Consider the following 13706-nt stretch of genomic DNA (forward strand, 5'->3'; position numbering starts at 1 on the left):
ATGGGATACTATATAAGAGTCGCTTAAATTATAAGCATATTTGTTTAGAAGCAAATATGTTTGGTTACAATGCACTCAATTAGAAACACTTGCAAAAGACCACAATTATTAGAAAATGACTGGAAACATTCAAAGTTTAAGTACTATTAGAGAATCTGAAGTACTGTATTTTCTCACATCTGAAGCATTTTCCAATATCTAATTATTACATAGTGCAAGACATTTCTTCCATCAACCAATTAGAAATATACGGTGGATATTAAAAGTCTACACTCTCCTGTTAAAATGTTAGGCTGTGATTTATCTTGGTGTGATTTTTTTATATCTCAAGAACCTGGCATTTTAAAAGGGGTGCATAGACATTTTATATCCACTGTATATAATGGCAACCTACTGAAATAGTATAATGGCATTCTGCTAAATTAAAATCCAATTAAGTATTTATCTTCCCTTCAAGACAGGGAAATCTAATTATTCAGAGAAACCTAATGACATTCACTTAAATTCAATACATAAATAAATATCAAAGACAGAATCATTAACTTTAGAAAAGGAGATAACGTTTTCAGTAACTGTTGGAGATCTCCCCAGATTCTCTCATATGATATACTATATATAATATCTACATTATATATATAATATCTACATAACTGATATATAAAAAGGAACACATACTGGAGTAAAAACAGTTGAAATACACCAAAATCATTAAAAAAGGCATTAGATTTATTATTTTCTTGGAAGTAAATATGCTATCTTTAATTTCATCTGAGTAGAAAAATCAGAGAGAATTGATTTTTAAGATTTTAAATCTTATCTGTATAGATTTATAGTTATATAAAAAATCCCTAACAATATGGATTTTAAAGTTCTCTGTTTATCATACAAAATTGATTAATAAAGAATTTAAAATTGCAAAATTAAATAACCAAAGCATGTTGGTTATTTCCTTTTTTACCTTTTTTTACCTACTCAGAAACCCTTAAGAAAATCAATTTTCAACACAACAAACAATACCCTTGGATGCCCTATTCTGTCCAGCCACACCTCAAAAGATCCGTGCATCAAATACCCCTCTAAATTCTCTTACTATATATTGGGGTATGCAATAGTCTTCAGACCAAATGGCAGAGGCCATTTTCAAAAGTCAGGTATTACTAGGACAAAACAGCCAAATATAAATTAACTTTAATTAATAAGATTATCCCTTAGGGAACTTTTTCTCTGTTGTGTCATATTAAAAATTATAATTTTTGGCAATTTCCAAACTAATCCTGGAGGATACATCCAAGGCTTTCAGAGTTTTATTTCTTTGCGTCTAGTTTTGTATAGAGACTTAAGAAATAGAGGCATCCTTCTGGTTTGCTTCATTAATATAGGAAATTGATTTCAACTTCAGTGGTTTTATTTTAATTTAAAAGATTAAAGTAAGCCACAGTATACTGCATTATATCAATATAAATAATACTGTAGTGCTAGGGTGTAATAGATCCTGTGATTCAACTAACATTTTCTACATTGTTGTGGGCCTAAAGACCTCATTCTGTTTCTCCTATAAATACAGTCTGGTATGGTCCTGAAACCATTTACTGAGATTAGAAACATTTATCACATTTATTTCTTCAACCTTAGCTGAAAACTACCCTGTAATAGCATCAGAAATGCATATTCTAAAGCTGAACTTGAACTACTGCTAATATGAATTGTGATTTTTCAAGAAGAGATAGTTTTTGACTAGTTTTATTGTTCATAATAAAATGACCTGCAGAAATATAGTAATCTCAACAATACAAAAGGGAAAGTTTTGTTGGCTGAATTTCTGCCATGTCTATTTCTAAAAGAACAGCAAAAAACAAAACGAATTTGGGAAAAAATTAAGAAGAATATGACAAAATCCACTAACTTGAAAAGGGAAGGAAAAAGTAAGAGAAGACTGAGTACATACCCTGAAGGTTCAGACAGATTTGAAATAATGGAAGTGGTGAGGAGGCTTCTATTTGTTGAGATGAGATTGTAGGGAGGCTTTGACCGGGGCAGGAATGATTAATTTGGGCCTGATGGGAATATGCAAATCTCACTCTGAAAGCAATTGTCCTCTCCTTTTTTTCCACTACAACTAGGTCTTAGAAGATGAGAAACATATCAACAAACTGAGGTGTAGTAAGATTAATACTGGATTATACTCCTCTGACTCACTCAGGTTTGGTTCAAAATGCCACTGTAGTATAAAATTAGGAGGAGTCTTTACAATATACATTGTGCAGTTTTCTTAGTTTTGTGCAAAGACCTTTTCTACAATGGGATACGCATAAACTGGCTTCAATATGGCTGAAATTATTGCTCAGAAAGAGAAACTGACCTGAAATCACCCAGCCAGCTTTCATGCTTAAGGCAGAACTAGAACTCAAGTTTCCTGATTTCTAATCTGGTGCCTGAACCACTAGACCCAACTAGCTCTCAAATATTAATTTTAATTTCCCTCAGGACACTGAAAAGTGGAAGACCTGAAGGGAGACATAAAGCGTGCATGGATAAATACAATATTGCCTTAGCTAAAGAGATCAAAATATTCAGTATTTCTTTTTAAGGAGAGGTGTTAAATAAAGCAGATGCAATCCTAGGAGCCTGGTATCAAGTAATTTATTTAAACAAAAATGAGGGTGTCATGGATGCAGGATTAAATCTAATTCCTTCCTCCATATTGATCAAGGCTTTCATCTGATCTTTGCCTACACTGATTATTTATTCTACCAAACCTAAATGAAGGTTTGATAGAAAAGACTGAGAGACAACAAAGTGTCAATTGCCCCCTTTCCCCAGTCCCATGCCATATAGACATTTCAACAGATTTACTTATTCTGGAAATTAGCACCCCAAATTATGCTTGCCTGAGAAGCTCCTACGATGGATGGGGCCCAACACTAGAACTTGAAGAACAGTCTCAGTGGCAGTACATAGGATAGCTGAGCCTGTGTACTGTTGGAAAATACTGTTGTTTATAACTCACATAAATAGTTTCTGAGAGGTCTGAATAGTAGCTGGAAGTATTGTTTATGGACTCTAAGAGATTTTCTAAAAGTGCTGCAATGGTACAAGCATAATAAAGAGTCATTCAGTTTTATTCAAGGATTTTGAAGTATTCACTTAGGTCTTTGACAGGGTCAAAAAGGGGGCTAATTTTTCGTAAAAATGAACACTCAAATGAAATAGAACAAGACAAGCAAGCTTTCAAGCATATGTGGTATTATTATTACTACTATTAATACTATTATTACTATTGTTTGTTGTTGTTGTTATATAATTAAGATATAGGAAAACCTTTGAAAGATAAATAGCTTCAGAACTAGAACAAGATAGTGAAAATAGAAGGAAATATTCTGTCCTGGGCATGAGACAGAGAAGGCCTGAAAGAAGACAATAAATTTAAAGACCTTTCATAAGGTGAAATCCTGCCTTTTTTTAGAAAAGTAAAAAGGCAACCAATTCTTGGCTGTCTCTTCAGAATTTAACATTATTCATTTAATGAGTGGATTCTCCATTGAAATAATATTATTCTCAGTTTACATAACATTTAAGTAGGAACATATAATAGAAAAACCTTTTATAAAATTATAAAATGTGATGTTTAAGATGTTATTTTTTCTTTTTCCTTCACAGATTTATTTTTATCATACTAACTCTCTCCATTTATGTATGTTTTAAGTCCTTAACCATCCATGTGACTATAAAATAAGGTGATCTCTGCACATAGTTGCAACATATGGCACTGTTTGCTTCCATATGTAGAAACTACATCAGCTAAAACTTTCTTGACTCTGAGCCAGAAGCCTAGTTTCATACTACAACTACAGAGAGACTGAAGCTTCAACAGTTCCTTTCCCCATATTTTCCCTTTTATTTCTGTACTACATTGATTGGTTGTTAAGAGGAAAGAGATAATCCAGTAATTATTCAGAATAACAGAGTTGGGAGGGACTTTGGAAGTCTTCTAGTCCAACCCCGTTCAAGTAGGAAATCCTATAGTAGTGGTGGCGAACCTATGGCACGCGTGCCAGAGGTGGCACTCGGAGCCCTCTCTCTGGGCACATATGCTGTTGCCCCAACCTCGCCTCCTCCGCGACCCCACAGGCAGCCCCCCTGGAGGAGAGTTGCCCCCGAATGTGGCCCACGCGAAGCAGCGCAGCCAAGGACATGGCAGCCAGGCAACGTAGACAAGACTCTGCTTTCATGCCCCATCGTGCACAGTTGATGCTGTAAGTCGTGGCCAGAGGGCGTGGCCGCCACGGCGCTGCTGGGCTGCCTGGGCGATCTGCAGTGGGCCCTGGAGGCGGTGAGTGGCCCTGCGAGCAGGTGGGACGGGGATGGGGTGGAGGCAGAGCAGGGGCGGAGAATGGGGGCGGGGCCAGTTTTTGGCCACTCGGTCTCTAAAAGGTTTGCCATCACTGTCCTATAGTATTTCAGACAAATGGTTGTCCAATCTCTTCTTAAAGCCTTTTTCTTGTTTAGAGAATTACTGGTTTAGAAAACTGAATGCATATTTATGCCAGGATTCATTTTTCTCTCCTACCTTTACCACATAGTTTAAGATAAATCTGATTTATAATATAAATGTCAAATGTGGAAAAATGTAATAGACCACAAAGATTTACAAGTATGCATATCATCTTCTCAGTAACACTGATTAAAACCTGTTTTACAAAAGTAAACGTACATAATATTAAGCTAGCCTATTTTCAGAAGTTACTACAGTATTAACACCAGAGGTATCCAACCCTTGGGTCTGGATAGCTAGCCATGTGGCTCCATAATAAAAAAAAATAAAAATAAAGGAAGTTTGTTATTTATATTTATTAACTACATTATATATTTTATATGTGGCCCAGGACAATTCTCTTCACTTAATGAAGCCAAGGGCAAATTAATGATCTACACTATGATTCCTAATGTTGACCAAATTAATGCAAGAGTAGTAATCACAATTTTCTTACTGGAGGCATTTTCAGCATAAATAATCCTATTAAATAAATTTGTTAGCAAAAACAAACACGATGAGGCTCATGGTATCTTAATTTTTGTCACACAAGATTACATTTTATTTTATTCTGAAAGTCTCACCTCATCTGAAGAATCACCTTGCCCTGAAGCTGGTGTAGAACCTGCAAAACCTTGTGAAATTAAAAATTAAAATATCCTTTGTAATTCATACAAAACTGGAAAAATATTTTAAAAACAAACCTACAGTAATTCTTCCATATAAACCTAAATTAATTCTTTAGAATCTGGAATTAAAGTTTAGCTAGAAAATGGTAAATCTTTAAGTGATACTTGTAATTTATTACTATCTCTAGAATGGAACACAAATGTTGCTACTGTTGAAATGTCATCTTAGTACAATTACTATTTGTAATCCAAAATGCTGCATTTTCTAAATTTATTGGAAAGGGATCCTAATGTTTCCATAATTTAAACTGGTATTCCCCAAATTTGAAAATTGGATAAGAATTCTGACACACCTTTTTCTCCTTGCATTTGTGCTGTTTCAAGAACATGTCATAAACCACTTTAGAAGTTCTATACATTAACATATCAAACATGGGAATTCTTCTAGTTACAATTAAAAGTATTTTTTACACAAACCTTGAACTACTGAAGCACTAGCTCCAGCTGCTTGATCCTGCATTCCACATGCAAGCTTATCTTCAGCAAATGTCAGTCCAGAACCGTTCAAAGCTATTAGGTATTTTTCATGGCTTTTCTTTGAACATGTATTTTCTCCACCACCTTAAATATATTTCAAAGATACAAGTTCACTCCAAGGATCAATCTTTACAGAATGGTATAGGCTAAAAAAAATTGTCTAACAAACATTATAATAAGTACTTTACAGAAACCATGGGATGGATTGGTGCATTTACCTTCAAATAATGCTTTCCATTCATAAATATTTTCCAGCATTCAGACTGTAATGCTTACTTAGAAAGAAAATTTAATTCCTTTGTAGATAGCACATTCAGCCAGAGTGAGTCAAGAAAGGAACTAGACCTTTCTGGCATATGAATACACCAGAACTAAAAATCAACCAGACTACAGCCATGCATCCTTTTGTGACTTTTCAGATTAATTTTCAAAGGTTGAACATTTCTGCATGATATCATTCCATAATGGGGACTATAAACTTGGCTTTGAAATTAAGGTCAATATACCAGCATGGTGATATTTTTACTAGTGCAAATTCTATTTAAACATTTAATTTGGTTTTGGGGATGCTGTTTTCTTTTCAACCCTAGAATGCTGTTAAAGAACATTCTTACAACCAGGAAAAAGACTTTATATAAATTATATAAAAAGTAATAGAGGAAGTTCTAACTAAGCTTGCAAAATACTGAAGTTCTATTGCCGTGATGGACTTTAAGGATAGCCCTTTTAAATATATATATAATCTGAATTGTCACCATTGGCTGACATAAATGTAAACATATCAAATTGCTTTTGTGCAATTTGTCACTTGCTGCTCAACTGGGTAAATAATGAATTGCCTCAGGGGAGGCACTGTTGATTCTGTATTTTCATCCCTTCATAATTACTTGTCACATTCTTTTTTTTTTAACAAAATTTTATTAAGTTTATATAGATGAGGAAAAATAAGAACAATATAGGTATGATAAAGGGAGGGGTGGAAGGAAAGGGGAAGGGGAAGGGAATAAGGCATTAGGGTAAAATAAGGATAGTACAATCACATATTTCAACAAACAAGTTACCGTCCGGATCATAATAATGAGTAAATATCATATTCAACCATTTTTACCAAAGCTTAAACTATAACATATTAAAAACAATTAGTAAACAAATATGTTGATCTATTAAGTAAACACTACTAATAAAATCTCAAAAAATCCTAACAATCAAAATGAGAATCAGTAAATCAGGAAAAATAATCATATCATCAAAATGTTAGTTAGAACTCAATTAAAAATCAGTCATCTATTCTAAAATATTGAATCCTTCAAGTTCTAACGTGTCTCTAACCATTGATAATTTTTTTCCCAAGTTCTAAAATAAATTGAATCATCTTTTTCTTTCATTTCTAACGTTAGTCTATCCATTTCTGCACACTCTAAAATTTTAGTAATTATAATCTGGTCAGATGGTAAATTCTCATTTTTCCAAAATTGGGCAAATACTATCCTTGCAGCTGTTAAAACATACATATGAAGTAGTCATTCTCTTTACCATAATTAGGTCTTAATATTCCTAACAAAAACAATTCCGGTTTAAATTCTATCTGTAATTTCATCATCTTTTCCAACCATCTATGGATCTTAGACCAGTATTTCTTAGCGATAGGGCATATCTACCAGTCATGGTAATAAGTGCCTGGCTATTGTTTACATTTCCAGCAAATATCCGAAACATTTTTAAACATTTTCGCTAAGCGAACTGGTGTTATATGCCATCTATAAAACATCTTATATAAATTTTCTTTATATGCTACTGCTTTTGTAAGCTTAATATTTTTATCCCAAAGTTTTTGCCAGTTTTCCAAATCTATAGAACGTTCAATGTTCTTTGCCCATACTATCATTGTTTCTTTCACTTGTTCTTCTTCCATCTTCCAGTTTAAAAGAAATTTATAGAGTTTTCTAATCAAATTCTCATCTGTTTTTAACAAAATTTTATCTAATGGGGTCTGTTCTTTGTAAAAACCTGTCGATTTTATATCTTTTTCGTATCTTGTTTGAATTTGCAAATAGGACCACCATGTCAAGTCAATACCTTGTAGTTGTAAAGTTTGCCTGTCCTTAAGTTTTCCCTCTTTGTCTAAAATGTCTTTATAACTAACCAGTTTGTCATAATTAATCAGATTTGGATAAGCAAATGCTTCCATTGTTGAGAGCCACTCAGATATTTTCATATATATTTTATGTTTAATTTTCTCCCATTCTGAAAGTAGTACGTTTCTTATCACATGATTTTGAAAGTACTTATGTGCTTTAGATTTCTTGTACCATATAAAAGAATGCCAACCTAACTGAAGGTCGTGTCCCTCTAAGTAAAGCAATCTTTTATTTCTCAATACAATCCATTCTTTAAGCCAAAGCAAAATAGCCGCTTGATAGTAAAGTCTCCAGTCTGGAAGTCCAAAGCCCCCTCTATCCTTAGATTCTTGTAACAATTTACATTTGATTCTCACTTTCTTTTTTTGTCATATAAATCTTAAAATCGTTGCATTTAAATCATCAAAAAAAATTCTTAGTAAGTTTAATAGGCACTGTTTGAAATAGGAAAATTAGCTTTGGTAAAATGTTCATCTTAACCGTCGCTATTCTTCCTAGAAGTGATAATTGAAGTGTTTCCCATCTTTCCAAATCTATTTTTATTTGTTTCATTAATCTCTCATAGTTATCTTCTTTTAGTGTAGTATATTTTGCTGTTAAATAAATACCCAAATATTTGAACTTGTCACATTCTTAACTTGCTGGCTGCATTCTTACACTGCACTAAGGCATGGTTTGCTTATCCTTTCCTGAATAAATTATGATAGACTAGTTTACACACTAAGCCATTATCCATGGTTTAACAGTGGGTCATTAACACTCTTAAGCCAAAACAAAACAAAGAACATTATGGCTTAATGCAATGTGTGAAACTAGATCACTACTTTTACTTCCATCTTCACGGACCTTTAAACCTGAACTTGTTAATTTGAGCAGAGGAAGAACAATATAGTGTTCTAGGGGGACAATGACACAATTTACTCTAAGAAAAAGAACAGAAGCAATATACAGTATATATTCTTTATTTAAGATTTAAAATATGCTCTTTAGTACAAACATTTGTGGAAGGTTACAAAACTTTTTAAGAACCAGTTTCTAAAACATCTAAACTATATTAGCAGCATAAACCAAATCCTAAAAGCAACTCAAATATATAATATTTTTCAACAATTAAAATAGCAAAAACTGACATCAGTAAGGCTTAAAGAGATCAGTAGAATGTGCAGTTCATAGCAAAGTAAAGCCAGCTTCTCTTTTAGCAGCTACCCTGACCCTAAAGCATTAAAACAAGTTTAATTATAAATGTTTCTTCAAGCAAAATAAAACAACTCACCAGAACTATGACTTTTATAGTACTGCTGATTGGTCAAAACCTGAGTAAGGACCGAACGCATTGCTCCTCCCATTTTTGTCAGATCTTCCAGAAATGAAATGTGGGGTTCCAACATCTGAAGAACTTTGTGAAGTTCTTTTTCTGATGGCAAATCAAGAACTGAAAGAAGCCAAGCAAGAATTTTGCACAAAATTGGGTAAATGGTTTGAATTGCTTAATAACTACTGACTGGTTATTATTTTGCCAAATAGAACACACCACTCTTGCAAACCATAACTTTAGATTGTACATGCACCACATACCATAATAACAATTCTAAGCAGAAACCTGCTGGTCAAGAATTTCCTCAATAGAAATCTCTTAGTACAAAAAGGCATGTAGGTCTCCAGCCTAATGAGACGTCATTTTTTAGATATATATTTAATGTTCAAATGTTTCTTTTTGGGTAACCAGTATAAGATCATATTCCTCTTAGCAAAGCATATGCAATCTGGGTTGGTAACCACAGTCACTAGTGTCAGTTTTCTGAATATTAGTACAGATGTTGCTACCTTTTTTACTATTTGTATGCTTCAGTAAATCAGTGTCTATTGGGGCATGTGCGGCTGAAGCAGCAAGTGAACTTTCAAAGCTGACAGTTAATGGGCAAAGGAGGCAGGGCTGAGGAGATGAGCACCTTCACATCCACTGTTTACCATGCATAGGGAAGCAGAGCCACAATGGTAAACCAACTCTTGCCAGTGGACTGTTGGTAGGCATAGGGAGGTAGGAATAAAATGGCAACTGGATTCTGGCCTGGGAATATGCAAAGACTAGCATGTCCGATGAAATTGAACTACACTTCATACTGTCTTTATGTGACTAGAATTGGTGACTTCACTCAAAGTGGTTTTGGATAACAAAGATTATTTTGATGTAGGACAATTTGGACTCCTACTTAGTTTGGGGACAGAACTAATTTTGCTCATCTGGTTGATGTCTGATATCAAGGAATGGATAGGCAATATGATCTTATTAGTTCCTTGGACCTCAGTGGTTTTCCACCTTTCACCATTTATATCCTTCTGGTTTCAGTCCTTTCTGAAAAGGCAAAGCCTAAAAAATGATATTGGAGAATTTATCCTCTATTCTATAACTTCTGGGATACCTCAATATTCTGTTTGGTCCACATATTTTGCATCATCTACTTGAAGTCATTTACAGAAGCCACAAGGAATTTGAGTTGAAGTAACACTGATATGCAGATAACATACATTTTCACACAGAAGTTCCAAGAAGACTGTGACAGAATAATAAACCATTTTAACTAAGTAATTGATTTTCTTTCCTCCTGTGTTCAGCATAGGATTGTGGTTATTCTTATAACTTTTGCACTCAATCAGAAGACTTATTTTCTTGATTTTTGATATTTTTAATTATCCAAGTATTTTTCCTTCTTTCACTCATCACTCCACTCAATATCTTGAATGTAATCTGGTGCTTAAAGCTTGGCTTTTGTTATTCATATTTTATTAAGAAGGGCACTTGTGATGTGTGTTTTTTTAGAATTACTCTTTAAACCAACATAGAATACAAACTCATCTTCTCTTCTATCTCGAAATAGATGGAATTCATTTTTTTCTTCCAGTTCTTCAAAAAACATTAAGAGTTGCTTAAATAGGACAGAAGGAAAAATAGCTTCAAGGGAATCTGAATCTTGCGAAATTAAATTCACTTGTAATATATAATATATACATTTTCATCAAGCTTTGGCAAAATACCATTCATTTGCAAATCACAAATTACTTGAAACTAAAATTTCCTAGAAATTATTATACCACCATCAGGTTGGTATTGACACTTAATAACTATATAGATATTTTCAATGATCCTGAAAATAAAAAGGAATATAAACCTCAACCCATCCAAATCAAAATAAAACAAATAAAATTAAATTTATTAGTAGTGTTAAGAACTTGACTTGTGACATAAAACACAAATATTGATATTAGGTTTACCTGGCTCATTATAACCTTCTCTTAAGTACTGAATAAGACAGAAGATGAATTGTGGAAGAACTAGTTCTGACATTATCAACAAATCTTTTGGAACAGATGGAACTTCTGAGCTTGATTTTATTCGATGCCTTTTGCAGAACCTGTAATAAAGTAATTCAAAATTAAATTATCACAATTAACAAAAATATATATTTTATTTTTAGGCTGTCTGACTCCCAAAATGACTCTAGGCAGATTAAACTAAAAACCAATTGTATGTATGTATGTATGTGTAGGTGTATACACACACGTGTGTGTAAATAAATACATACATACATACATACATGCCAGAAAAGGAAAGTATAAAAGCTAAAAAGCAAGACCATGCCAAAAAGGGGGCTCCGGAATTCTTCCGTCCCCAAGGCCTGGGAGAACAACTAAGTCTTCAACAATTTCCTGAATGAAATAAAGAAAGGTCCTTACATATACAATACAGTAGTTGGAAAACAACTCATAAACAAAAAGGATGTCATACAGAAGAAAGTAAGGAACTGTTTTTTATTGCCACAGAATGCAAAATTCAGCACAATGGAGTTAAGTTGTAAGAAAGCAAATTCCAGTGTAATGTTGGGAAAAGATCTTGTCCATAATGACAAATTGATCAAATGCAGCCAGTCACAGGTATTAGTAGAGTTGCAATGGCAATTGGAACTGGGATTTCCATCACTAAGCAATGCAGTTGTAAAATGCAATGTCCCATGACTGCGTTTTGACAGTCCCTATTGTACCACAGGACCAGTGGGTGGAAGCCATGGGGAGTGCTACAGGCAAACCCTACAGAGCACAGGAGGGTAAACAAAAGAGTGCCACGCTGCCACGGGTAGGCATTATACAGCAAGGGTGGATGAAAAAGCAGCAGGAACAGGAGTGACTTGACTTCCTGGTGATGCAGTGGTTACAGTGCAATCTTGCAGGCAAACTCTGCCCAGAGCAGTGGTTCTCAACCTTTTTAATGCCGCGACCCCCAACCGGTCGTAAGTCGAGGACTACTCAACCAGTCGTAAGTCGAGGACTACTCAACTGGAGCAGCACCATTTGTAGAATGGGACTTTTGGCGGGCTCAGCAGGGCAGAGACAGCCTGGACAATTTCTATTGGCTTTTGAAAGCCAATAGAATTAGACTCTATTCAAGAGAGTCTATTCTATTGCCTTTCAAAAGCCAATAGAATAAAAGGGAGTAGCACAGCTAAGGAAAAGGGGGAAAAAATGGCGGACTGCGTTGTTTGGCGACCCCCGTGAAATGGTCGTTCGACCCCAAATGGGGTCCCGACCCACAGGTTGAGAACCACTGGCCCAGAGTCTGGACTTCAATCCTGACTACCCAGAGAGTGCTGGAAAACACCATGGGGCAGTATATAAGTCAAAATGCTATTGCTATTGTTATTCCTGCCAACTTCCCCGTTGACTTTGCTTGTGGGAAGCCAGCAGGGAATGTCAGAAATCGTGGCTTGGTGTAATGTCATAAGTCTCCCTCGTTCATTGTTGTCACTTTGGCCATTGAACAAATGGACATAACCCAAAGACTATCTGTGGCTCTCCTTCACCTCATGTGCTCAGATGGAAGCTAGAACTATTAAGGATCCTTAAAATTGGTTTTCTGCACAGAGTAAGGGATGGCTTCAATGGCCCTTTTTAATTCTATGATTATTCACTGGACTTTAATGCCACACATAAGCCAATCTGTGTACTTACATGAAATCACAGAAAAGTCTTTTTAAAAATACTAACACACCAATAATAAAAGTTGGTGATCGCTTTCTAATTCAATTATATTATTCAAACATTGAGCAGGACTTTTTTTATGCCATGGCTTCAAATAAGGAATTACTTCCTGAAAGGAGACTAACCCATTTTCTCAGGCAAGGTAAAAATAATTTTAGTTCATCTGCTTTTCTTTTTTTTTTTTCCAAAAAAATATTTTATATCAAACAAGGTAACAGAAAAAAAATGTATACCACCCACATTGGGGCAGAATTTTGACATTTTGTTTAGCAGCCAGAAACAGAGACATACAACTGGGGATTACTGATACTTTACCCTGATGATCTCTCCCAGAAACTTCATGTATGTTCAAGAGGACAGCCTTGCAGCACCCCACAAAACAAAGGTCTAGGACAGGGGTAGGCAACCTTGGCTCTTTTATGACTCGTGAATTTCCAACTCCCAGAATTCCTGAGCCAGCCATGCTGGCTCAGGAATTCTGGGAGTTGAAGTCCACGAGTCATAAAAGAGCCAAGGTTGCTTACCCCTGGTCTAGGACTAGACCAACACAACCCCAACTGGAGCTGATCCAAGAAGAAGGAGGAGAGCCATTAAAGTGAGTGCTCCTCCAATTCCTAACTGCTTGTCTGGTCCAAAATGACACCAAGGTTGATGTATTAAAGAGTACTTAAAAACCAAGGAGAGTTAGGGTGGATGCATTACCCTCATTTCAAGCCCAATACAGATCATCCACAAGTGCAACCAAAGCTGTCTCAATACTGTTATCAATGAATTGTTTTTATTTTATTTTTGCCCTTCCGCAACAAAAAAGAAAAAGAAAATTTATTTAGATGAATCAAA

General features: G+C 34.8%; 1 protein-coding gene across 5 annotated transcripts in view; it reads right to left on the bottom strand.

Annotated features, from left to right (window-relative positions):
• The window catches only part of UBR3 (ubiquitin protein ligase E3 component n-recognin 3), a 97259-nt gene that overhangs the window by 75050 nt on the left and 8503 nt on the right, over positions 1 to 13706 (bottom strand). For all 5 annotated transcript variants that reach the window (XM_039365409.1, XM_039365406.1, XM_039365405.1 and 2 more), the window contains exons 2-5: positions 11106 to 11245; positions 9109 to 9267; positions 5638 to 5781; positions 5116 to 5165 (exon numbers count right to left, since the gene is read on the bottom strand). In XM_039365409.1, the coding sequence (XP_039221343.1) occupies positions 5116 to 5165; positions 5638 to 5781; positions 9109 to 9267; positions 11106 to 11178 (426 nt within the window). In that variant the 5' untranslated portion in view covers positions 11179 to 11245. The remainder of the gene's footprint in view (positions 1 to 5115; positions 5166 to 5637; positions 5782 to 9108; positions 9268 to 11105; positions 11246 to 13706) is intronic.

Source organism: Crotalus tigris, unplaced genomic scaffold (assembly GCF_016545835.1).
Source record: "Crotalus tigris isolate CLP2741 ecotype Arizona unplaced genomic scaffold, ASM1654583v1 scf7180000020074.1721668, whole genome shotgun sequence".
Classification (NCBI taxonomy): domain Eukaryota; kingdom Metazoa; phylum Chordata; class Lepidosauria; order Squamata; family Viperidae; genus Crotalus; species Crotalus tigris.